Source organism: Capricornis sumatraensis, chromosome 6 (assembly GCF_032405125.1).
Source record: "Capricornis sumatraensis isolate serow.1 chromosome 6, serow.2, whole genome shotgun sequence".
In the NCBI taxonomy this organism is placed as follows: Eukaryota; Metazoa; Chordata; class Mammalia; order Artiodactyla; family Bovidae; genus Capricornis; species Capricornis sumatraensis.
In genome coordinates this window covers 109,096,421-109,123,933 of record NC_091074.1, presented here as the reverse complement: position 1 = coordinate 109,123,933, position 27,513 = coordinate 109,096,421, and the positions used below count along the sequence as shown (strand labels likewise).

At 39.8% G+C, this 27,513-nt stretch overlaps 1 protein-coding gene across 4 annotated transcripts in view; it reads right to left on the bottom strand.

Annotated features, from left to right (window-relative positions):
- MUSK (muscle associated receptor tyrosine kinase) overlaps window positions 1-11,495 on the bottom strand; it is a 91,028-nt gene extending 79,533 nt beyond the window's left edge. For all 4 annotated transcript variants that reach the window (XM_068974459.1, XM_068974457.1, XM_068974458.1 and 1 more), the window contains exon 1: window positions 11,417-11,495. In XM_068974459.1, coding sequence (XP_068830560.1) covers window positions 11,417-11,495 — 79 coding nt within the window. The remainder of the gene's footprint in view (window positions 1-11,416) is intronic.
- Window positions 11,496-27,513: the final 16,018 nt, after the last annotated feature.

The window sequence follows — 27,513 nt, the reverse complement described above, 5'->3', positions numbered from 1 at the left end:
TAAAATACGTTGATGTATATTGTTCATATTGTATTTTATTCAATAGAATACAATATGAACACTTTGCTAGAGACCATTGGAGGTCTTCAAAGGGAGCTCTTGCAAATGAGAGGCTTTGAAGCTGAAGCTTCATTGGATTTATAGAGGATCCACATAGCTACAAGCGGATTAGAAAAGACTCAGTTATATAAACGCAAATAATCCCAAATAACCCAAACAAAAAAAATGAGCAAAGAAGCTGAATCAACCTGTCTCCAAAGAATATATACAGATGGACAACAAGCACATAAAAAGGTACTCCACATTATTAGCCTTTAAGGAAATGCAAATCAAAACCACTCTAAGATACTACTTCACATACTGTAGAATGGTTATAAATCAAAAAATACATAACAATAGATGTTGGCAAGGATGTGGAAAAATTAGAACCTGTGTGCACTGTTGGTGGGAAAGTAAATTGGCACAGCCACTTGTGTAAAGCAGGATGGTGGTTGCTCAAATAATTAAGCAGAGAATTAATATGTGTGTTAGTCACTGAGTTGTGTTTGACTCTTTGTGACCCCATGGACTGTAGCCCACCAGGCTCCTCTGTTCATGGAATTAATATATGATCCAGAAATTTCACTTCTGGGTATACATATGTCCAAAATAATTGAAAGCAATAACTCAAATAGATGGGGCTTCCCAGGTGGCACTAGTGGTAAAGAATGTAGGAGATGTAAAAGATGAGGGTTCAGTCCCTGGGTCAGGAAGATCCCCTGGAGGAGGAAATAGCAACCCACTCCAGTATTCTTGCCTGGAGAAAACCATGGACAGAGGAACCTGGCAGGCTACAGTCCTTTTAGGGTTGCACAGAGATGGACACGACTGAAGTGACTTAGCACGCATGCACTCAAATAGATATTTATACACTGATGCTCAGGTGGCGCTAGTAATAAAGAACCTGCCTGCCAATGCAGGAGACATGAGACGCAGGTTGATCCCTGAGGCGGGAAGATCCCCTGAAGGAGGGCATGACAACCCACTCCAGTATCCATGCCTGGAGAATCCCATGGACAGAGAAGCCTGGCAGGCTACACTCCATAGGGTCACAAAGAGTCAGACATGACTGAAGTGACTTAGCATACACGCAGAGGGCGAAAACTCCACGAAATAAGAGCAAACTGGCACACTGGGCATAGAAAATGCATGCCTAGTGGCTGTATCAATTTACATTCTCACCAACAGTGCAAGAGGGTTCCCTTTTCTCCACATCCTCTCCAGCATTTATTGTTTGATTCTTTTTGACAATGGCCGTTCTGACTCGTGTGAGGTGGTACATCATTGTAGGGGGAAAAAATGCATTCAGTTTCTAAATGAAACTTATCTTCTCAGTAAACTCAGAGCCTGAAGGTCCCATTTAACCCTTATCTCTTTTGTGAGTGTAAATTTTTTCACGAGGTCCAGTTCAAGTATCGTCTCCTCCCAATCTCCCTGACTTGTTACATAGAACCAAATACCGTTTTCTTTAACCTTGGGTCATCCTATTTATGTCACTCTTCTAGCACTTGCCACACACATGCTCTTAGAATGATTTGTTTATGTTTCTGTCCCATGCTAAGTTATAAAAACCTTGACCTTTGGGTCAGGAACCATGTCTCAGACCTCTCTCTATCCGGAGGGCTAGCGCATTGACTAATGTATTGTTTAAATGAACCAAACTCTATTTCTGAGACCTTTATAAACGGCATAAATTTTCTTTAAAGATTGAGAAGAGAATAACTGAAAGAAGAGGGAAGAATTTTTAGGTGAGATGACATCTTTTATGTTTTATATCTAGGCTTTGAGGCCCACCCTCTCCTCCAACTTTGCACTAAAATAACCATTAAAATATACAGAATGCAGTACAAAGAAATAAAGAATGAAAAGTATTAATAGTTAAGAGACATAAAGATGGACAAAAATTAATAAACTTCTAATAGAAGTCCAGAAAAATAAAATAGAAGAAATAGCATAGAAATAAAATGTAAAGGGGTAAATTGCTGATTATTTTTCAAACTTGAAAAATAAAGTAGAATATTCAGGTTGAAAGTTTCCATCAAGCATCAAGCCAGATAAAGAAAAATTAATTCATTCTTAGATCCACTATATTAAAACTGTAGAAAATTAAAGATAAAGAAAATCTTAAACCTTACTAGAAAGAAAAGATCAATTACTTTAAGAAGAATTCCAGTTAGGCTCACTTGGTATTATTTGGCAACAACTGATACCAAAAGGCATTGGAGTAATAGTTTTAAAAGGTTGAGAAAAAAATCACTGCTAGCCTGGAATTCTATAGCCAACTTAGATAATCATTTTTTAAAATGAAGACAAAATAAACATGCAGACAAATGTTTACCACTGAAACCTTCTCTGAAACAGTTACCAAAAGTATATAATCTCTGTAAGAAGTAACTTGTACCCAAAAGAAAGGGGCCAGGGACACGAAACTATAGTAAGCATTTGTTGTTGTTCAATCATTAAGTCATGTCTGACTCTTTTGCAACCCTATGGACTGTAATCTGCCAGGCTCCTCTGTCCATAGGATTTTCCAGGCAAGACTACTGGAGCAGGTTGCCATTTCCTTCTTCAGGGGTCTTCCTGACCCAGGGATCAAACCTGCATCTCCTGGATTGGAAGGAGGATTATTTACAACTGAGCCACTATAGTAAGCATGCTGCTGCTGCTAAGTCGCTTCAGTCGTGCCCGACTCTGTGCAGCCCATCAGGCTCCCCCATCCCTGGGATTCTCCAGGCAAGAACACTGGAGTGGGTTGCCATTTCCTTCTCTAATGCATGAAAGTGAAAAGTGAAAGTGAAGTCTCTCAGTCATGTCCAACTCTTAGTGAACCCATGGACTGCAGCCTACCAGGCTCCTCCGTCCATGGGATTTTCCAGGCAAGAGTACTGGAGTGGGTTGCCATTGCCTTCTCCACATAGTAAGCATAGATGGTGGTAAAATATAACTGCAATTTTAGATATTGTGGAATATATTTTTTTAAAAGCTCAGTAATTTTTATATTAAAAAAAGTGGAACTAGAATTCTAGGTAAACAATTATAAGATGAAAATATAGGGGAGAAATTCATCAGATTGTTAAAACATTCTAAGTTCTTTTCTGTAAGCAGGAAGATGACAAATACTGAATAACTACAAACGTGGGAAGATAATATAAAGTTAGAGGCATACTGTTAAAATTTCATTATTCTTACCATCAAAATAATAGGTTAAAAATCAAAATTTCCAAAGCAGCAGGAGAACAAAAGGAACTAAAACTGCATCAATTAAAAAAAAAATGAAGAAGCAGAAAAGGAGGATAAATGAGTCAAGAACGGGTATGGTTAACAGAAGATACAAATTAATTTGTAATAAACATGCCCAGATACATCCGAAATCACAGTAAACACCCATGGTATGAACTGATCTGTAGAAAGACAGATACGTGATTAAAACCCACAAAAGACATATCTAATTATTTTAAAACAAATGTTGCGAATAAAGAGAATGGAAAATATATATGAAGTAAACACTACTCAAAGTGATAAAGCAGTGGAGTAATAGTACTAATATAAGAAGAACTTCAATATAAAGTGATAAGCATTTGAAGAGTGAAGAAAGACTTCTTAATGATAAAAGAAACAATCCATCAACAAGATAACAATCAAGACATTTAATTATTTAAAAATACAGACTCAGGACTTCTGGTAGTCCAGTAGTTAAAGAATCCGCCTTGCAATGCAGGAGATGCAGTTTCAATCCCTGGTCCAGGAACTAAGATCCGACATGCTGCTGGGGAGCTGAAGCCCACGCGCACCACAATTGCACTGAGTCTGCAACACCACAGCTATAGAGTCCACGGGCTGCAATGAAACGTCCCAAGTGCCACAGCTAAGACCCAACACGCCAAATTAAATAAATAAATAGATAATTTAATAAATATAGACTCAATATAAACCACTCAAACTTAAATTAGTATTACCAGGAGATATTATAATGAAGTCATAGGCTCCAATGGAGAAGGCAATGGCGCCCAACTCTTGCCTGGAAAATCCCATGGATGGAGGAGCCTGTGGGCTGCAGTCCATGGGGTCGCAAAGAGTCGGACACGACTGAGCAGCTTCACTTTCACTTTTCACTTTCCTGCATTGGAGAAGGAAATGGCAACCCACTCCAGTATTCTTGCCTGGGAAATCCCACAGACAGAAGAGCCTGGCAGATTACCGTCTATGGGGTTGCAAAAGAGTCAGGCATGACTTAGTGACTAAACAACAACAACAAAACAGGAATTAGACAGTGAGAAGCTCTAGCCCAGGGATTGAATCCAAATCCCTGCTCCATCACTTCCCATCTCCACTGGGTTGCTTAACTAGTTGCCTTGGCCTCTTTAGCTGTAGACAGAGATAACGATAAAACCATTGCATCAGCTTGACATCAAGAGCTTCTTGATGAAAGAGGAGAGTCAAAAAGTTGACTTAAAACTCGGCATTCAGAAAACTAAGGTCATGGCATCCAGCCCCATCACTTCATGGCAAATAGGTGGGGAAACAATGGAAACAGTGACAGACTTTATTTTCTTGGGCTCCAAAATCACTGCAGATGGTAACTGCAGCTGTGAAATTAAAAGACGCTTGCTCCTTGGAAGAAAAGCTATGACAAACCTAGACAGCATATTAAAAAGCAGAGACATTACTTTGCCAACAAAGGTCTGTCTAGTCAAGGCTATGGTTTTTCCAGCAGTCATGTATGGATGTGAGAGTTGGACTATAAAGAAAGCTGAGCACTGAAGAACTGACGCTTTTGAAGTGTGGTGGTGGAGAAGACTCTTGAGAGTCCCTTGGACTGCAAGGAGATCAAACCAATCAATCCTTAAGGAAATCAACCCTGAATATTCACTGGAAAGACTGATGCTGAAGCTGAAACTCCAATACTTTGGCCACCTGATGTGAAGAACTGACTCGTCTGAAAAGACCCTGATGCTGGGAAAGATTGGAGGTTGGAGGAGAAGGGATCAACAGAGGATGAGATGGTTGGATGGCATCACTGACTCAATAGACATAAATTTGAGCAAGCTCTAGAAGTTGATGATGGACAGGGAAGCCTGGTGTGCTGCAGTCCATGGGGTCACAAAAGAGTCGGACATGACTGAGCGACTGAACTGACCAAAGCTTGACATGATGATTACGTACAGTAAATAAATGTACATCATGCATTTAACATTGTTCTTGGCCCCTAGGGAGTAGTCCATGTTATTTTATTCCATAATTTAGAGACAGAAACCTGAACTATTGAGTTATTCTCCTGGTTTCTGTGGCTCAGTGGGTAGAGAATCCACCTACAATGCAGGAGACACAAGAGATGCAGGTTTGATCCCTGCATCAGGAAGATCCCCTGGAGGAGGAAATGCTAACCCACTCCAGTACTCTTGCCTGAAAAATCCCATGGACAGAGAAGTCTGATGGACTACAGTCCAAAGGGTAGCAAGGAGTCAGACATGACTGAGCAACTAAGCATCCCCCCAAGAAAATCTCAAAATGGAAAGGTAATAGATGAATTTCACTGCACAAAACAGAATAATTGTACTCCTAACTGTGCAGAAGTGGAAAAAGAGGCTCACAGCTACTGTGGTCTGCTGGAACTGGCTTTTACTGGCTTGCAAGTGTCATGTGTTAATTTTTCAGAAATTTAACAAGGCAATTGAATAGAGTCATTATTTAAAACTAAATTATATAAATTTACGTTTAAAATAACTATGTTAAAAACAAAGAAGTAATACTCAACATTTATCACTTCCTGATTATTTTACTACATTTTTCTATTATCCATGTTATTGGGGTTGTTTACATCTAATATCTGTAGAAATGACATCCACAGCTGTGCTACTGTGCATCTCCCAACCCAGTCTTTGTTTGTACCTTGAAGTTGGCTATGATTGAAGCATTTGCATTTACAGCAATCAACAAAGGCAACCTATCCAGGCCTTTTTTTCCCTCAGAGAGGCATTAACCCAGGAGCATATTCTACATTATCAATATCTTCAAATCTTACCATTTGCAATGACTGTATAAATAGCATCCTGTTTATATAACAGTTCCTGGTAGGCAGCAGAATTGCATAAACAATCTTATTATATCTATTATTTAGGGTATTAATGTGTTAATAGTCTGAAAGTATGGGTGACTTTCTCTCTTAGACTTTTGCATATCTTGTGTTTTCAGTTATCATTCTTAATGCCATGTATTATTTTTACTAAAACCCCCAAACTTGATTCGTTAGTTTCTTCTCATTCAATATGCGGATCCAGAAGTGACAGAGGAAGCAGATATACTATTGATATTATCTTTCCAGGGAGGTGGCACAAACTCTGTTGAGGTCAGTTAAAATCAAAGAAATAAATCTTGGAATGTCTTGACAAGCTGAAACATGGAGAAATATATGAGTTATCACTAAGAACAGGTTCCCATAGTGTTCAGTGGCATGATGGTTTTATGTGAGGTTTGATTGTGTTTTTAATAAGGTTAACATCTCAAATTAAGAACCTGCCATCAGCCACGAGTTATACTTTTCATTCATGATCTTATTTATTTATCACAATAAGCATAAAGGCAGATACTATTATTACTCTCATTTGCAGTTGAGAAATGAAGGGTATGCAAGGTTCAGTCACTTATCTAAATAAAATAACAGCAGGAAGTGATAGAACTGAATTTCATGGGCAAAAGGTTGATTTAAAATTCTTATCTTTTAACTCTAAGCTATACCATGTCTTCGGTGTAGTACTAGTTATTCACAGACAAGGGAAAAAATAAGACTGACATTAATATCAATTTCTATAAGCAAAATATTGTTGGTTAAGCCTACCTTGCGCACAGTCCAAAATTATCCAAACCAATCGCTTTTAAATTTTTACTGACACAATCACATAGTTGTAGTTAATGATATTTATAGAATCAGCAGACTGTCTCTGCTTTCTTTATACTGTCCAGCTTTCATCTCAGCCAGGGCCTATTTAAACTGGGACACTATTTCTCCCCTCTTTCCAAGGACCACAGGAACAACAAATACATAAAAATGAACACAGTGCTTTTCTGTAAGCAAAGAGTAACTGAACTCAAATACTGGCTGCCAGATGAGACAGTTGTAATGTTATCCTTTTATGGACTGTAACACACCGTCGTTGCCATACCAACTTCAGATTGACCATTTGTGGATTGACATAACCAAATAACTGAGCAAACAGTCAGGTGTATTTGCTCCTTTCTGTTCTAGTAAAATTAGGGCTCAGACTTGGAACATATTCATGCTTTTCTAGCATCATGAATACAGTATTGTTTTTTCAGTATGAGAAAACACATGGGTATTAGAAAATTTTCAAATCCCACACAGAAAGAGGATATTCAGTATTGCTCATCATTTGTCATATCTTAGAAAAAACACATACTTCTGGTGATGTAATCAAATATGTTATTGTTTTATTATGAAGTCTCTGAAACGTATATAAGGTTCATTGATAATCTCAGTAGTTACTGTGCTGTGTTTAGTCACTTATTAATGGCATATCATTAATTCTTTGTCACAGAACATACTCTTGGTCTTTGCCTTCAGAAATGACACTGAGGACAGGAAAGTAGGAATTCTGGGTCAGTCTTAGAATTTCTGAAATGACCTCTCCTAGGGGCATCCCTTTGGTATGAAGGCATGATTTCATAGGGACTCATCTAAAATGTGCCTGTTCCCCAGGCGGGGTCATTTCACCAGTCGTTGACAGTCCTCAGCCTAGGGTATAACATTGTAAGCTGAACACTGGTAGGTACTTCATCTTAGGAGAAAACTGAGGCTCACAGTGAAGGCGTCTTTTCCTGAAAGAGACACCAAAAGGCATTGGGGACTGGAAAAAGGAAGTTGATCTTAACATTCCTTTCAAGGCCTGAAGTATCCTCCTTTCACTTTCTGCATTTTTTGGCTTAGACTGCATGCTTTGTTGCCATATCATCTCAGCTCCCTTACCCTCTAGTCCTTTAGCGGCACTGACCCTGGAAAGTACCAGTCTTGAACTAATCCAACCAGCTGTCCTCACTGCTCCTGTGTTCACAAAGTTATTGTTGAATAAAGTAATACAAGGGTGAAGATCAGGACCACTTATGGGGGTGCCGTCCCCAGCCCCAGCATGGACATGGGGTCCTGCTACATTCTCTCATCTCTCACGGCTCTCATCTCTCTGAATGGGATCACTTCCTTTAGGGCCTCTATTCATCCTTCACTTATCACTTTCCCCCAATATAACTGCATGTCCTGTTTCACCGAGAAGTTGCCCACTTCACCACTGGATCTGTGGTAAAAATCTTGCCATTTCTGCACTTTGTTCTTTAAAGTCAAAAATATTTAAAGCAACTGTTGTTTCCCCAAATATGGAATGAGTCACTCTTTCAGTGTTTGTCAATATAAAACATTATCCAGTACTCGGTGTCCCGGATTTCAGTGACAGCTATGCCCGTTCTGACTTAGTCATATGTTGAATCTGTGAATCCTATCCCTGTGTACATATGATTTAGAAGAAATTACTAACATATATCTAAAGATAAATCACTTAAGACTCAAGAACTTCTAGGGATGATAGTAATGGGATAATTTCAAGAGTGGAATTTGGACAGGAGTTCTTTGTGCATAAAACAGATTCAAAGTTGTTTCACGAACTCCTACAGAAAATCCCACTCTGCACTTAGTACTTCCTGATAAAGTGTTAAATATTTTTGAAAAATGTGGTTAAGGCAAATGTTCAATGAAATGTTGGCTATTTTCATACATGACTGTTTATAAAATCCTCCTCCTTGTGGTTTGATTGAAAGTATCACCAGAAAAAATGATTCAGAAAGACAGTGAACGTTCCCTTTGTCTTTGAACATTAGGAATCTAAATTAAACTAAAACTATAATAATAATAAGCTATTCTACAAAGTTGGTTATTAATTTTCTTGAAGAAATCATATGCTGATGATTGGAAAAGAGTCCACAGAATACTCTTGCACTATTTTAACTGTGTCAGTTTACTTTATGATATATTATAGTGCAGATGTCTTGATTCATTCACAATAAAGGACTTAGGAAAAGGGGGTACCACCTAAAAAACCTCTTCGCATTATTGCCTTCTGCCAAGAATAGAGAAGACAATAGATATCTACACAAATTTGTGTAGCATAATGTCATTACTGTTAATAGTACTAAAATAATCGCATATTAATGTGTTTTTTGTACCAACATATTCCATGCACTTCAACATGTAAAATATTAAGGATTGCATTTTTATGATAGTGTTTATTCTCAGAACTGGTAAGTGTAGTTAATAAATGTTTGCTCTTCCAGGCCTGGTGTTTTTGCTAAGGCTGATGTTAAACCCATATTAATTTAGTTTTTTCAATAATACTCAAATACTCTCTTTGAGTAGGATAGGCAAAAATATTGCTTTAATTTTTTGAGTTTGCAATCTAATTAAAGCAGTAAATAAACTATAAACAAATAAACAAAGTTAGGGTAACAGTCTGGCTATTTTATTTAGAGCTCGGGATTTTGGCTTTGTTACATTTATGCCAATATATTTTGTGACTTTTCAAAATAGAAACAGTGTGCTTTACCTATAAAGTTTGAAAACTACAAATCATCTCTTTCTAGATAGAAATTAGGAGGTTGGGTTTGGTTTTTCTCACACATGGGATTCTAATTTGAATTAGAAAATCAATTGTTGTGTTCCTTGTAAGACTGGATTTCAGTACATTTTAGCATCTAACCATGTCATTTATATGTAACTTTATGGTTTAGAATAGCGGAAATAAATTTACAACAATCCATAAGTCCAAACATCCAGGTACTGCCCTTCTGGACATCCGTTGTATGATCAGGAAGCATTAAAATAATCTCAAGCCAATGTTAAGTCTTTCTGGCTATTATTAGCTATTTGAAAAGATATAGATTCTTTTTTATCTGGAGGTACCTTAAAGTATTAGTTGACAAAAGTTTAAATGCATTGAAAGATACCCTTTTGTGCAGATAAAATAGAAAAAGAAAGCAATGAAACAACATAAATCTATGAAATCAGACTGTTGGTGAAGAAAGCTCTATTTTCTTAGTATGTGAATTTTGACCTTGTGGTTCCAAAAATTCTAGTGAACCACAAAATCTACGCTATGTTTTCCATCTAACATACAATATGACCACCTTCGCTTATCTACACAATACAAACCGATTCGGTTCTTTGGTAAAGTAATATGAAGGGAAAATAATTCATTTGAATGTGTCATAAATTCACAGAACTCTCTTTACTGTAATGTGTTTAATTCCCTAGTGGCTCAATGGTAAAGAATCTCCCTACCAATGCAAGAGACGAGGGTTCCGTCCTCAGGTTGGGACGATGCCCTGGAGAAGGAAACAGCAGCCCACTCCAGTATTCTTGCCTGGAGAAGCCCACGGACAGAGGAGCCTGACGGGCTACAGTTCATGGGTTTGCAAAAGAGTTGGACATGACTGGGCTGCTAAACAACAGTCCGTTTAATCAGAAAACTTTGTAATGTTCCTCCATTTGCTTTCCCATGTCTTTGTAAAAAGACTTCAATGAAGCCCTCAGTCACTTTGCAAATCACCTATTTTCCTGTCTTTCTTCCTGATTTGAAATACACTAGTCTCAGTTTCATAATATGCTGGCCAGAAACTGTGGACATTCTTGCTACTGCAACAGGTGTTTGTCAGTTTCTTAAGTTGTTTCCTTTCCTCTCCTCTGAGGTGGTGTTATTTCCGGTACATTCCAAAGCCTCTGAAAAAAAAACTTTTCACGGTCTCTTGCCAAACCAAATCATGACTCCAGCCTCCTATGGTGAACCCGTTGTTCTTCAGACTTTTATAGGCAACTTGTGTGCGTCTTTCTCTAATTTTTATTTGGGAGGAACTCAAATATTGATTAAGAGTTTTGCAAAGCTGAAACTGAAAATGGAAGCGATTTCTGTTCAGAAGCAAACACTCTGGATGTCTGGGAGTGGGACTGATACATTCCTGGCAAACCTGATGTAAAAAGGTTTTCATCATCCATTTAGACCACCCTGAAGTTTGACATACACATAAACAAACTGACCTCAATAACTTGCAGTTTACCTGTTAATGTTTCCCTTACAAGTGAGGACTCTGTATGCACTGAATGGCTAAACTTTTTATTGTCGAGCTTATGCAGGGGATGGATAGCAGTAGAATGGAGACCATCCATCCATTGCTTATTTATATAGCTTTCTCCCTCTCCATATACTGCACCCCCACTTCACCAAGTAAAACCCAAGCCTGCCCTCATGAATCAGTCACGATAGGAACACACGCATGCACCTTAGAACGGCCACAGGCAACAGGAGACAAGAGTGTTGAAACCAACCTTTTGGAAGTTTCTCAGTCCCGCTGAAGGCAACCAAAGTAAGAATATGTACCAGTGGAATGTTGACGAACTCTCTCATGATTAATCCAGGCTCAGGCAGCAGAAAGTTCTTTCTGGACAACACAAGGAAAATGCCTCCACCGTTTACATTTTAAAGCATAGTTTGTTCCAAAAGGGTCGTCTGCTAATGACTGTTTGTGTCAGCAGCTCCACTGGCTCTAAGTATAATCAGGAATTCTCAGACTTAGCTGTAATGATAGACACGGCCAGCTGGTGAGTATCCCCTTAGGCCAGTAATGCAAGTGTAGGGCTGGAGGAACAAGGGAAAGAAAATCCCTCTAGAATCCCTTTTAAGACAGTAGCAGAAGGACAATACCAGATGCCTTTTGTAACCATCATTGTATTCCCTGAGGTATAGTTTTCCTGATCTTCTGAGTCAGCTCATCATCTCTCCTGCACTTATCTCAGAACTCTGGATGTATCTGAGCATGATTCCTCCCCAGCTCTCACTCCCCCACCTGCATCCATCCCATAATTAATTCCTACAGATTGTACCAACCTGATATGCCTTGATTTCCTCCCCTCCTTTGATTCTCACTGTTCTCAGCCTATCCCAGCCTCCCTTTCAGACGTTCATCTTCTTGGAACGATGGTGGTCACCTCCTATCCGTTCTCTCTGCCTTGTGTCTCACTGTCCTCTCGGGCTACCCTGGTGACTCAGAGGGTAAAGAGTCTGCCTGCAATGCAGGAGACCCAGGTTTGATCTCTGGGTCGGGAAGATCCCCTGGAGAAGGGCATGGCTACCCACTCCAGTACTCTTGCCTGGAGAACTCCATAGACAGAGGAGCCTCATGGGCTATAGTCCGTGGGGTCACAAAGAGTGGGACACGACTGAGTGACTAACACTTTAACTAATCTCTTTTTAGAACACCTGTCCTACTCAAAAGTCTTCAGTGGCTCTTCATCACATAAAAAAAATTCAAATCTCTCTAATATAACAAAAGAAGGCCTGATGGACCCTACCTATCTGTTTAGCCTCTGTTACAATCCCTGTCTCCGTTTTAATATGTAGCAACCTACTGATGGTTCACTGAATACAGCTTTCAAGCCTCCATGAATTGTTCCTACTGTTTCGTCCTCTTGGAGTGCTTTCTCCTCCTCTCCACCTGGTTCCTACCTATCTTAACTTGATCACTATCTCCTGGGAGCTATTCCAGACTAAAACGCCTACATCTTCCCAGAGTTGCCTTAGGTTTGCCTCCTCCAGGCTTCTCTGTTCTATTGTGCATTTCTCTCTCATTGCACTTATTGCATGGTTTTAAGAGTTTTTTCTGCTTGTGTTGGTGTCTCTCTTATTCTTTGGTCTCATGAGTCCGCTGAGTCAGCAGTCATGAGCTGTCAGAGCTGTCAGCTGCAGCAGATTCTTCCAAAACATTCTCCTAGGCAAATGGCCTTTTCCCACAGAACAGTATGTCTTGGAGACTTTTACATCGTTAATATATAGCACTATCTCATTGCTTCTGTTGGCTATGTAGATTTCTAAATCATGGATGTATAATGGTATATTTAACCACACCTCAGGCTCAGACAGTAAAGAATCTGCCTGCAGTAGGGGAGACCTGGGTTCAGTCCCTGGATTGGGAAGATCCCTTGGAGAAGGGAATGGCTATCCACTCCAGTATTCTTGCCCGGAGAATTCCATGGAATTAGGAGTCTGGCAGGCTACAGTCCATGGTGTTGCAGAGTCGGACACAACTGAGCGACTTTCACTTTCACTTTCAGCAATGTATAAGAGAATCCATTTCCCCACAATCTCATCAACACTTACTGTTGAATGTTCACGTTTAAGTAGAATAAAAAGGGTATGGCGTTGTTTTAGTTTACTTGTGTTCCAGTCTTACTGTTGGTAGTGAGAATTTTTCATATATTTGTTTTTCATTTTCCTCTTTGGTGACTTTTGTCTATTTTCCTCTTTAGTCATTTTTTTTCTTATTAATTTATAGGAGTTTTAAAAAATGCTCTGAAGGAAATAATTTATATTATTGATCCATTGTATATTTTGCAAATATTTTCTGTGTAGAATAGCTCTACTACCTAGATATAGTGATTGCTTCAGAAATGGGCTTACACCTCAAGCTGGCACATAGCTCAAGGTCTCCCTCTTATTTTACTGGATATAATACAAAATAAGCTCCTTCTTTTTAGATCACCACCTGTGAGGACTAGGTAAACCAAGGCTATTGGAGGCTTCCTGCTTCATTAATAGGAAATAATATGCAAAGTCAGATGTAGCCACTGATTTTCCTTGTTTTTGGAGTTAATAAATTCCTTTATTCTTTTTGGCTTGGCTAATATGAATTTGATTCCTTAAATTTTGACTGAAATGATCCTGATATAATTTTTAATAGAAGAGATATAAATTTGATGTGGTTTCTGTTCTGAGAATATCCTGCGAATGCCATGTATCTCATGGGAAACTTTGCCATTAGCTGAATGAGCACTTTTTTACTTTAATTTGAAATTTAAGAATCAGCAGGATGAAAAGACTTCAGCCATTCCCACAAGCAGCACTAGGGAGAGCACAGATTTCTGGAGGTTTGGATGACTGTAGATTTGCGAGCTTAAAGTTAAACTCAGGATCACCACCAGCCATTAAGAAAGGCAAGTCCAAGGTGAGCAACTTAGGGGACTTCTTTCTTCAAATGTCCTGGAGGAGGATTTGGGAATGAGCGCTCTTCATTCTCTTTCCCTTTTCCCTAAAATACAGAGCAAGCATTGATGGTGCTCATTCTGATCCAGTAGGAATTGCATTCTCTAGACATGTGACCCTACTTCAGATTCCACCATGACCTGAGCCTGAAGGTGACAATAATACCGTGTGAAACTAGGGGGAGACCAAACTCTGTTGAGGGAAAGCCAGAATGTGTGGACGAGGGCTGGTTTAAGATGAATCAATCTATTTCTGTTTTGTACAGAAGTACAACTTGTTTCATTTTTACAGATTCCACCTATAAACGATATCATATGATATTGGCCTTTGGCTTACTTCATTTAGTATGATGATCTCTAGGTCTATCCATGTTGCTGGAAATGGCATTATTTCATTCTTTTGATGGCTGAGAAATATTCCATGGTATAAATATACCACATCTAAAAAATGATACAAATGAACGTATATACACAATAGAAATATATCCACAGACATAGAAAGCAAATTTATGGTTACCAAAGGGAAGTGGGGGAAGGATAAATTAGGAGTTGGGACTGACATATGGAAGCTATTATATGTAGAATGGATAAACAACAAGGACTTACTGTATAGCACGGGGAGTTACACTCAATATTTTGTAATAACCTATAAGGTAAAATAATCTTAAAAAAATATGTGTGTGTGTATCGAACTGAATCACTTTTCTGAATACCTAACCTAACAACATTGTGAATCAACTCTACTTCAATTAAAAAATTAGAAAAAACAAAAAAAATAAGTAAAATTAATCTGTTAGTTAATCTGTTTGCTAAGAGAATCCCGTGAAGAGTGTGGCTTAGAGGTGAACACTGCTTCAGACCCCCAAAATGTTGTAGTTGGAGCCTGTCAGCTAATTATGGTCCTTGCAGCAGTTTCTTGGACCCTGGATGCAAAATGGCCTTCCATCCTACAATACAGGCAAACCTATTCCTTATAAAGTAGGCTCGTTCAGCCACAGAGAGTGGAGACAGGGTGGCAGTCAGTTATTTGACTGCTTTTTGGAGCATGTGGAGAGACTATGGGGCTGGTGGCGAGTCTTCCCTTTCATAAAATGCACTCAGCCACCAAGTAAATTTGCCTTCCCACCTCTGCTATCTCTGCTTCTTCATCTCAAGGGCTGGCCGAGACACCAAGTAGCACCATGCTGAGCCATATCTTGAACTTGACACTGGAATTCAACCATACAGCAGCTGATGAAACTGGCCTCATTCCTGCTAGAATCAACACATCACCAAGTTAGTGCTCCTGCCCTGCACCCTACTCTCATACATCTGGTGACGTTGGCAAGGAGCCCCTTCTAAGGATCACAGAGGGCAATGACCTAGTCTTCTGCCTCACTGGTCAACAGTGGGTCAGAAATGCCATATGGATTGCTCTTTCTAGAAAACTCCTGGGAAGTCAAAGAGTTCTGTGTTCACAAATGAATGTAATGTCTGATTAATTATCAAGATGGCAGTTAGAGGTACATCAATGTGTTGGAAACCCATACCTTATAAAATTGGGAAGGATTCTTAAAATGATTGTTCAGTGAATGAAGGGATTATATTGACTGCCTACTATAGACTGAACATTTGGCAGAAACCAATGGAGCAAGAAAATATGTCTGGTGATGGAGTTAATATTATATGATTGCATCAGTAATTAGTTCAGTTCAGTCGCTCAGTTGTGTCCGACTCTGCGACCCCATGGACTGCAGCATGCCAGGCCTCCCTGTCCATCACCAACTCATGGAATTTACTCAAACCCATGTCCATTGAGTCGGTGATGCCATCCAACCATCTCATCCTCTGTTATCCCCTTCTCCTCCTGCCTTCAATCTTTCCCAGCATCAGGGTCTTTTCAAATGAGTCAGTTCTTCCCATCAGGTGGCCAAAGTATTGGAGGTTCAGCTTCAGCATCAGTCCTTCCAATGAACATTCAGGACTGATTTCCTTTAGGATGGACTAAAGGAAATAATTAACTAAATAATAATCTAGAGAGATATGTTATGCTGTGAAATTATAAAAGAATTGAGCCTGATAGTCTGAGAGCTTGAGAAATGCTTCTCTGAGAAAGTACTAAGGAGGCTAAATCTTGCAGAATAAGTAGAAGCCAGATAACTAAACTAGGGAGGTCTGGGAGTAGACCATACTATTTAGTGGGTGAAGAATATGGAAATGACCCGGAACATGGAGGAACATGGTGATGTGATGGAAATGAAAGAGGGTCAGCGTGTTTGGAGTATAGAGTTAGGGTAGAACCTACAGAGGCAGGGAGACAAAGTCATTCAGGATCTTTTATGTTTCAGCAAGGCCTTCATTCTAGGAGCAGGAAATGTCATGGGAATGTAGACCACACTTCAAGCTATAAAATGAATCAGCTGATGCTAAGGGGAGAGTCTAGATGAAGAGGAAGCCCCAGAATTGAGCTATCAAATAGCCAACCCTTTAAAAATCAGTAGAAGATAAAGAGTTAGAGAAAAAGATTGGCAAGGAGCAGCTAGTGAGACAGGAAAAAAAAAAAAAGATGAGTGTAAACAAAGGGAAGGAAAGGGAAGAGAGCATTTCCAGGAAAGCCTACTTTCCAAGAATGTTCAGAATGCTACTAAGAGGTCAAGTAAGAAAGGCTTCCATTGAATTTAGCAGCATAGATGTATTTTATGATATTGATGAAGGGTAATCTCTGGGATCTGGGGAATGAGGTAAGAAATCAGAGTAGTATACAGTGATTGAGAAATGAATAAGAGGTGTGAAAAATGAGACAGTATGTGAATATGATTCAAGACGAGTGATGTTGAAAGGGTAGAGAAAGTAAAGCAACTGGAGGGAGAGGTTGGATGAAGACAGAATTTTTACTTTTCATTTATTTTGAAGGCGTGTTGTGAAGTATCTTGTAGAGAGAAAGAGGTTAGTTAAAGACACAGGGTAGAAAAGAGATAATAGACAAATCAAGGTCTCAAGAAAGGCAGGTGTGATAGGATCTTGTAATAGAAGATGATGAGGAAGGGGTGTGTGTGTTAGTTGCTCAGTCGTGTCTGACTCTTTGTGACCCCATGGACTGTAGCCCAGACTCTTCTGTCCATGGGATTCTCCAGGCAAGAATACTGGAGCGGGTTGCCATGCCTTTCTCCAGGAAGGGGTAAACATGGAAATTTATAGGCAGGAATGACAAAGTTACTGAGCCCTCATCGGATGACTTCTATCATATCTATCAAATAGATGAGGTTGTGAGTGAAGTCGCTCAGTCATGTCCGACTCTTTGTGACCTTGTGGACTGTAGCGCACTAGGCTTCTCCGCCCATGGGATTCTCCAGGCAAGAATACTGGAGTGGGTTGCCATTTCCTTCTCCAGGGGATCTTCCCGACCCAGGGATCAAACCCAGGTCTCTTGCATTGCAGGCAGATGCTTTAACCTCCAGTTAAAGGAGATTTAAAACAGTTATTCTGGAGAAGGGAGCACACAATGAGGTTGTTCATATAGAGCTGTACTGATTCTCATATACGCTGGTGTAATTATTTTCTCTAGCACGTCTCAGCTTTCTGCATAACAGATGTTGAATGGTTTAGGTTTATTTTGGGGATCGGGGGAGGAAAGTGTATCTGTCAGTGATATATTAACCCAGGGAAGCAGCATTCCAGGAGACAGAATGAAGTATTATGATAGGCAGCAAGTGGATGTACTGAGTGCACATCCATGCATGCTGTGTTGTTTTGGTTATGGCTGACCCTTTGCAACGATATGGACTGTAACCTGCCAGGCTCCTCTGACCTTGGGATTCTCCAGGCAAGAATACTAGAGTAGGTTGCCATGCCCTTCCTCAGGGCATCTTCCCGACCCAGAGATTGAACCTGCGTCTCTTATGTCTTTTGCATTGGCAGGCGGGTTCTTTACCACTAGCACCACCTGAGAAGCCCCATAATGAGTATAGACATGATCAGTAAACAAGTGGTGACACTTTGCATAACAAAGAAAGTAGGAAATGGACAATGGGGACAAGCAATGAAAAGGGAGGTATTCAAGAATGTAGGTAGGTAGGTTTAAACAAGTTCACCTTGGGAACTTAGCCCATGACCTTGGGCCGTTTTGCTTTATGTGTAGTTAAGCTCATTTTTTAGAGCAGAGACCAGCTCTGAAGCTGTTACTATTCACTTGATGGACAAAGGTTTTAACAGTGTGGATGGAGAGGAAAGGATAGATTTAGGACAAATATGGAAAGGAGAATCAGATGGATTTGTTCATTAAGACAGATTTCCAACTTGAAATAATTGAGTGAATATAGAAAATGGAGTATTTAATTATATACTAGTAGACACGACTGAAGCCACTTAGCAGCAGCAGCAGCAGCAGACATCTCAAGAAGAAATGTAAAAAGGCAAAATGGTTGTCTAAAGAGGCCATACAAATAGCTGAGAAAAGAAGTGAAAAGCAAAGGAGAAAAGGAAAGATGTACCCATCTGAATGCAGAGGTCCCAAGAATAGCGGAGAGAGATAAGAAAGCCTACCTAAGTGATCAGTGCAAAGAAATAGAGGGAAAAAACAGAATGGGAAAGACTAGAGATCTCTTCAAGAAAATTAGAGATACCAAGGGAACATTTCATGCAAAGATCGTCTCAATAAAGGACAGAAATGGTATGGACCTAACAGAAGCAGAAGATATTAAGAAGAGGTGGCAAGAATACACAGAACTATATAAAAAAAGATCTTAATGACCCAGATAATCACGATGGTGTGCTAACTCACCTTGAGTCAGACATCCTGGAGTGTGAAGTCAAGTGGGCCTTAGGAAGCATCACTACGAACAAAGCTAGTGGAGTGATGGAACTCCAGCTGAGCTATTTCAAATCCTAAAAGATGATGATGTGAAAGTGCTGCACTCAATATGCCAGCAAATATGGAAAACTCAGCAGTGGCCACAGGACTGGAAAAGGTCAGTTTTCATTCTGACCCCAAAGAAAGGCAATGCCAAAGAATGTTCAAACTACCGCACAATTGCACTCATCTCACACGCTAGCAAAGTAACGCTCAAAATTCTCCAAATTAGTCTTCAACAGTATGTGAACTGAGAGCTTCCAGATGTTCAAGTTGGATTTAGAAAAGGCAGAGGAACCAGAGATCAAATTGCTAACATCTGGATCATAAAAAAGGCAAAGAGAATTCCCGAAAAATATCTACTTCTGCTTCATTGACTAGTTAAAGCCTTTGACTGTGTTGATCACAACAAACTGTGGAAAATTCTTAATGAAGTGGTAATTCCAGACCACCTTACCTGCCTCCTGAGAAACCTGCATGCAGGTCAAGAAGAAACAGTTAGAACCAGATATGGAACAATGGACTGGTTCAAATTGGGAAAGGTGTACGTCAAGGCTGTATATTGTCACCCACCCTGCTTATTTAACTTCTATTGCAGAGTACATCATGCGAAATGCCAGACTAGATGAAGCAGAAGCTGGAATCAAGATTTCCAGGAGAAGTATCAATAACCTCACATATGTAGATGACACCACCTTTATGGCAGAAAGTGAAGAAGAACTAAAGAGCTTCTTGATGAAAGTAAAAGAGGAGACTGAAAAAGCTAACTTAAAACTCAACATTCAAAAAACTAAAAGATCATGGCAACTTGTCTTATCATTTCATGGCAGATAGATGGGGAAACAATGGAAACAGTGGCAGACTTTATTTTCTTGGACTCCAAAATCACTGCAGTTGGTGACTGCAACCATGAAATTAAAGGACGCTTGCTCCTTGGAAGCAAAGCTATGACCAACCTAAACAGCATATTAAAAACCTGAGACATTACCTTGTCAACAAAGGTCTGTATAGTCAAAGCTATGGTTTTTCCAGTAGTCATGTATGGATATGAGAGTTGGACCATAAAGAAGACTGAGCACCAAAGTATTGATGCTTTTGAACTGGAAAAGTTGAACTTTTTTTTTAACTTTTGAAGTTGGAGAAGACCATTGAGAGTTCCTTGGACACCAAGGAGATCGAAGCACTCAATCCTCAAGGAAATCAACCCTAAATATTCACTGGAAGGACTGACACTGAAGCTGAATCTCCAATTCTTTGACCACCTGATGTGAAAAGCTGACTCACTGGAAAAGACCCTGATGCTGGGAAAGATTGAAGGCAGGAGGAGAAGGGGACAACAGAGAATGAGATGGTTGGATGGTATTACCAATTTGATGGATGTGAGTTTGAGCAAGCTCAGGAGATGGTGATGGACAGGGAAGCCTGTCATGCCACAGTCCATGGGTTCACAAAGAGTTGGATACAACTAGCAACTGAATAACAAGGCAATGTATATCTTATATATCTTGGGATGCTTGTCTGAGTCCCAAAACAAAACAGGTGGCCCGCTCAAACAGAATAAAGGAATATGTACAAAGGTGTAAAATGTTGGGAAACCACAAGTATTAGTGTGGAAACTGTAAACCACTAACAGGTAGTTGCCCTTTGCCATCTCTAGGCCTTAGGGCTTAAGAGGCATGAAAAACAGGTACTGGAACCTAAGAGGCAGAGATGCCTGTGTCGAGAGAAATCTTCTAATAGGAGTGAAGACCTTTGGTTGAGGGATTCAGCCAGCTCATGAGGGTGCCTTTGATTTTTGTTAAATTCTTGCCATCAGCCAAAACCAACAGGAAGTAGGAGGGCAAGAAAGCCCACTGGTAGAATCCAAAGAAGTCGGTTTCCATAGACACAGAGCAGGGGAGAAATGGATCTAGAGAATAAATGGAAGGACAGTCAGGTGGCCTCTTGAGGAAACCCAGCTTTTCCTGGAACACAAATGGGATAACCAGTAAGTGAAGTATGATGCTATTCCCATTTGTTGCAACAGTTTCTTTTTTGAATCAATCATCATGTCACACTTTCAGCCACCTCTCTACTTGTTCCTGAAGATTGATTATCCTGCTTCTATATCAAATACCCTAGGTCCATTTGAAATACATTTTCTGTACTCCAGTGTGTTACAGGAGTTTTTCCAGATTATGGATCTACTTCTCGAGCTTTTCTAGACTATGGAACAAAAGTATTCTCTGGGGCTTCTAGCCTGTTCATATTCTGAATTTAGCACTTCTTCTTGGTTCATCTAATCCCTCTGGCAGCATCAAGAGATCAGTCTGAAAATCTATGGAAAACTCTAATATGGTGACAGTTCAAGGACTCTAAAGTTTCTATATATGACTTAAGTGGCATTGGGAGAAGTCTTCCACCCTGCCTACTGGGAATGCCAATTGCATCAGCTACCTGCTAGAGAAATGTATGGAGCTGCTGTTACTCTTCAGGTTTTGTCTACCTTGCTTGCCTCAGTCTTCTGCCATAGGCTGGTCAACCCCTTAATCCTGCTGCCAGTGGGATTCTCAAGTACTTTAAATAATTATCTACTGCACGCCTATTGAAATGGCCAAAATCTGGTGAGGATGTAGGGCAATAGGAACTTACATCCACTGCTGATGGGAATGCAAAATGGTACAGCCGTTTTGGAAGACTTTGTGTGGTTTCTTGAAAAACTAAACATACTCTGACCATATGACCCAGCAGTTGCACTCCTTGGTATTTGCCCAAAGGAGCTGAAAACTTATGTCCACACAAAAATTTGTACACAGGTGTTTGTGGTTCATTGTCCAGTCACTAAATTGTGTCCAACTCTTTGTGACCCCATGAACTGCAGCACACCAGGCTCCCTGTCCTTCACCATCTCCTGGAGTTTTCGCAAACTCATGTCCATTGAGTTGATGATGCTATCCAATCATCTCATCCTCTGTTGCCCACCCTCCCACCCCCCCACCCCCCCGCCTCCTCCTGCCCTGCATCTTTCCCAGCATCAAGGTCTTTTCCACACAGGTGTTTATAGCAGTTCTATTCATAATTGCCAAATCTCAGAAGCAATCAGGCTGTTCTTCAGTAGGTGAATGGATAAACAGTGGTATATCTAGATGATGGAATGTTATTCAGTGCTAAGAAGAAATGAGGTATCAAGTCATGAAAAGACATGGAGGAAACTTAAATGCATATTACTAAGAGAAAGAAGTCAATCTTAAAAGGCTACATAATGTATGATTCCAACTATATGACATTCTAGAAAAGACATACTTTGGTGATAGTAAAAAGGTCAGTGGTTTTGAGGGGCAGGGAAAGGAGGGAGGGGATGAATAAGCAGAGCAACAAGAAATTTTGGAGTGGTGAAGATTATCCATATAATATCATCATGATGGACATATATATTATCAGACATCTGTTCATTTAATGTACAGCATGAAGATTGAACCCTAAGGTAAGCTATGAACTTTGGATGATTACGATGTGTCAATATAGGTTCATCCTTTTTCCAGAAAAAAATTATTTATTTAGTTTTGACTGCTCAGGGTCTTTGTTGCTGCATGCAGGCTTCCTCTAGTTGTGGTGAGCAGAGGCTACTCTTCATTGCAGTGCGTGGGCCTCTCATTGTAGTGGAGCATGGGCCCTAGAGTGTGCAAGCTTCAGTAATTGCAGCACATGGCCTTATTTGTGCCTTGGCATGTAGAATCTTCCTGGACCAGGGATTGAACCTGTATCCCCTGCACTGGTAGGCAGATTCTTATCTACTGCACCACCAGGGAAGTCCTAGAAACTACTCTGAAAATACCAAGTCTTGAAAAAAAAAAAAAAAGAATTTATGGAAAGAGTCAAGTACAAGACTATTGTGTTTTGAATAAAGTGATAAATATTAAAAAATGATAACTGCAAATGTCCTTTTATGACCAGGTACTAATTGTAAAAAACATCTTCTGCATGAAAGATATTATCTTCTAAAGTGAAATTTTGTTTTTGTTTTCAAACTCAGTATTTGAACCTTTTCCTGTGTTTGTGTGAATTCTGGTCTGAGGCAAATCTCTGCTCTCCCTGAAAAAGCTAAGAAAAATGAATCCTTACTCCTGTGAACCCTGCTAGCTGGATATGGATAAGTGACCTAAGCTTGGGCAGTCAGACACCTTTGCTGGGACTGTGAATCTGGTGCATGTCTCACAAAGAAGGAGGTAGTTAGAATTCATTCCAGTGGTGGTGGCATCAAGTATTCGGTGGCGGGAGTGCCAAGAGCAGCATCAGCTATGGCAGTGCCTCAGCAGTATCCAGTGTCCGGCAACGGGGGTGCCAGCAGCTATGCCCATGTTCAAGTGCAGAGCTGTGTCACCCTGACCAGGCTGTTCCTCTGCTGAGATCTTGGCCTGAGTGCTTGCCACCTGACTGCCTTAGCTTCCTGCCTGACTCTTCGGTGTTCCCAGGGATTCCATAAGCTACTCAATATCCTTCCCCTAAATTCCTTTGCTCCTAAATTAACCAGAGTCATTTTTTGGTTGATTGCAACAATAAGTGTCTACTTTGCAGATAAGAACATTAAAGCTTGGAAAGGTTCAAAATGTGGCCAAAGTTTTGCAACTAGTGAATGATGGAGGCAGAATTCTAATGCAGGTTTGTCTGGCTTCCAAGTATGATTCCCCCTCCAGCCCTCAAACCGCTGCATCTACATTGTAGATAGAGTACATACTTCATACGATGGTGGTGTTTTAATGCCCAGACAAGCTTAGAGGTTAAACTAGTCAAGGTTAAGTGATCAAGTTAAGGTGATCGTTATCTTCTCTGATGAATACAAACTGAGAAATTAGGGAAACAGCAAACATGGTTATCCAGGGGCTCTGGAAGAAGGATGGAGATGGCAAATGCTGTCCCAAGATCACTTTAGATGTAACCTGCTGTATGGAGGTGAGTCATCCAGGCTTCTTTACAAATTGCTGTGAACAGTCATGGCTAGCAGGCTGGCTCAGATGGTGACCCAGTACATCCTCATAACTACTGATGAGATCAGTCAGGTTTCTGGTAGGATTCAGCCTAATAAACTTGAAGGCAGGTAAGTATAGGGCTTCTCCTCTCTGGGACCAAAAGTAACTTCCTTAGCAGGCAAAGCTGAAATATTCCTGAACTTCTAGGAGACCAGACGATTCATGCAGGGTTTTCATCCAAGTCACTGCTTCCCTTCTACTTCCTGGTGCCTCATTAAAAAACAAAGCAAAAACAGTACTAACTGCTTTCAAACCTAATCTCACCCTGCAAAGTATTCCAGTTTTCTGGGGAGATGCAGGAGGCAATGACTTCCCTGTAAGAACAGGAGATGATAGCATCAGAGATTATTGGCCCTAGAAACCTGGGAGTTTCTCCACCAAATTGCTGTCATTTGTGTTTACCCATTGCTTTTGTCACTCACAGGATTATGAATGGGCGACTTGGTTATTGGATTTTAGCTACTCAGCTCATCACCAGTATTGAATACGAACTTTTTGTGCATTTACCTGTCTTGGTGTTTTAGTGAAACCAAGGGCATTGACAATAAACTAGCCTGCCTTCACTGGATCAAACTTAATTTATTTATTTTTTTTTTTACAAAACTCACATTTCCTTCAAGCACCTTGTAGCCTAAACAATGAAATCTTTGCCCAAGCTGTTTTTTCAGAAACCTGGAGTCAGCTGTGTCCGGTTTGAGCTCAAGCCTGTTAAGACTGGTTAGGACCACTGACATGGGCATGCATGGGTGTCTGCTCAGTGACATTTTGGCATCAGAGAACCCGGAGTGCCACCCTCAGAACGTGCCGCTGCCACCCTTCTGAAGCTGGTAGCTTAGCTGGCACCTGCGCAGAATAAGGAGTACCTCACCTCCTTATTATCTCCAGTCGCCTTTTCCCATGTTCCTCATGTGCCAGCTTTATCCCAGAAATATCCTGAGCCCTTCAACTTTGCCAGGACAGATTGAAGATTTGTTCACCCATTTCCTCATTTGGCTGCCTCCTAAATAAACCCTCTCTTGGCAGCAACTTTTGGGACCTCAGAGTCTGGCTTATTGCACCCAGGGCAAGTGAATCTGGTTTGGTAACATTAACACCTATGATGTCAGGCAAGCACACAAATGATGGAGAGGTTTGGAGGTTTGTTTTGTTCTTATAGAGAAGTGTGTATTTCCCCCTCCACTGGAACCTCAGTTTTACATCAGTCCTATGCCTGCACCCTTAGTTCCGGTAACCCTGCTTAAAGCTGGAGGTCTAAACTTTAAAGGAGAATTACTTGTAATAGCATTTCACTTATTCCTACTGCAGTTTGTCAAGAAGAAAAAAAGCAAGTCACAGTTTTAGCAGAACTATTACTCCCCAAGATAGTGTGTGGCCTCTACCTTTAAAATAAACCCAATAAGATTCCAATAGTATTTTTAGAAGTAGAGAACTGATTTAGAATCCATATATAGAAAAATGGTCAAGGAAAATTGTTGAAAAAATAGACTAACAAGGGGTAATTTGTCTAGAAGTGAAAGATATTGGAAAGCTATAATAATTAAAATTGTATGGTACTAGACTATACATAGATAAATGGAAAATTAAAATGATAAAGACGATGTTTTAAGTCAGAAAGAAAAGATAACATGTCAACTGGGTAGCCATCTAAAATTATTAATCATATATATATATATTTCATGTATTATACCAAAGTAAAATTCTAGAGCAAGCAAAAGTACGAGATGAATACATGGAAAAAATAGATGTGTGTATTTATGTGGAAAAGTCATATGATACATAACCTACAAGTCATATAAGGATGAATACATTTGATTACATAAAGTTTTCAAAAGGCAAAATATAAAAAGAAAAAACAAAACTTGCTAAGCTAATAGTTATCTCAGTATGTTGCTTGAATTTTCCTCAGCATTTGACAATACTGAGCAGTTCTTTTTACTTGAAGGTTTTTTTTCCCACTTGGTTTTTCTGTGTAGTGCTCTTTCTTGTTTTTCTTGCCATTCATTGGCGTCTCCCTCATAAAACCCTTTCTCTACCATGTAGGAATTAAATATTGATTTTTCTGGCGTCAAGTCCTTGGCACTCCTTTTTTTGCATACATATTCTGAGAGTAGTTTAAACCATTTTACAGCATTAGATAATATCTATGCACATACGACTCCTTCACCTGTACCTTTGAATTAAATCTCTTTTTGGAGACATTTGTATATTTGGTCACTTACATGACTGTCCCTCAGCAACTGAAACTCAATGGTTGAGATACAGTTTTGTTTTTTTTTTTTTTGAGATGCAATATTTTTAATCTTAAAAACATTTAATATACAACTAGAATTAACAGTGAGATCAGAGAGGACAGAAACCTTCAGACTTTGCTTTCTCTCCTCATCCCTGCAAGGGGCTCTTTAAGACAAAACTGTCATTTATAGGCCATATCTCCATAATGGTTTTCTACTGTTTTCATTGGGCTAAAATATTCCGGGAAACCCACACATCTCCAGAAATAAGACTTAGTTCCAAAGTCTTATAAATGAAGATGTCAGTGGAAATTTGGAGAATGCGTGTTTCCTGTTATTGGTGAGTTCTATGAAGGCAAGTACTTTATTTATTTTTTTTCCTTGTTTTTTTATTTTATTTTATTTTTTTAAAATTTTAAAATCTTTAATTCTTACATGTGTTCCCAAACATGAACCCCCCTCCCACCTCCCTCCCCATAACATCTCAGTGGGTCATCCCCATGCACCAACCCCAAGCATGCTGTATCCTGCGTCAGACATAGACTGGCGATTCAATTCTTACATGATAGTATACATGATAGAATGCCATTCTCCCAAATCATCCCACCCTCTCCCTCTCCCTCTGAGTCCAAAAGTCCGTTATACACAGCTGTGTCTTTTTTCCTGTCTTGCATACAGGGTCGTCATTGCCATCTTTCTAAATTCCATATATATGTGTTAGTATACTGTATTGGTGTTTTTCTTTCTGGCTTACTTCACTCTGTATAATCGGCTCTAGTTTCATCCATCTCATCAGAACTGATTCAAATGAATTCTTTTTAACGGCTGAGTAATACTCCATTGTGTATATGTACCACAGCTTTCTTATCCATTCATCTGCTGATGGACATCCAGGTTGTTTCCATGTCCTGGCTATTATAAACAGTGCTGTGATGAACATTGGGGTACATGTGTCTCTTTCTATTCTGGTTTCCTCGGTGTGTATGCCCAGCAGTGGGATTGCTGGGTCATAAGGTAGTTCTATTTGCAATTTTTTAAGGAATCTCCACACTGTTCTCCATAGTGGCTGAACTAGTTTGCATTCCCACCAACAGTGTAGGAGGGTTCCCTTTTCTCCACACCCTCTCCAGCATTTATTGCTTGCAGATTTTTGGATCGCAGCCATTCTGACTGGTGTGAAATGGTACCTCATTGTGGTTTTGATTTGCATTTCTCTGATAATGAGTGATGTTGAGCATCTTTTCATGTGTTTGTTAGCCATCCATATGTCTTCTTTGGAGAAATGTCTATTTAGTTCTTTGGCCCATTTTTTGATTGGGTCAT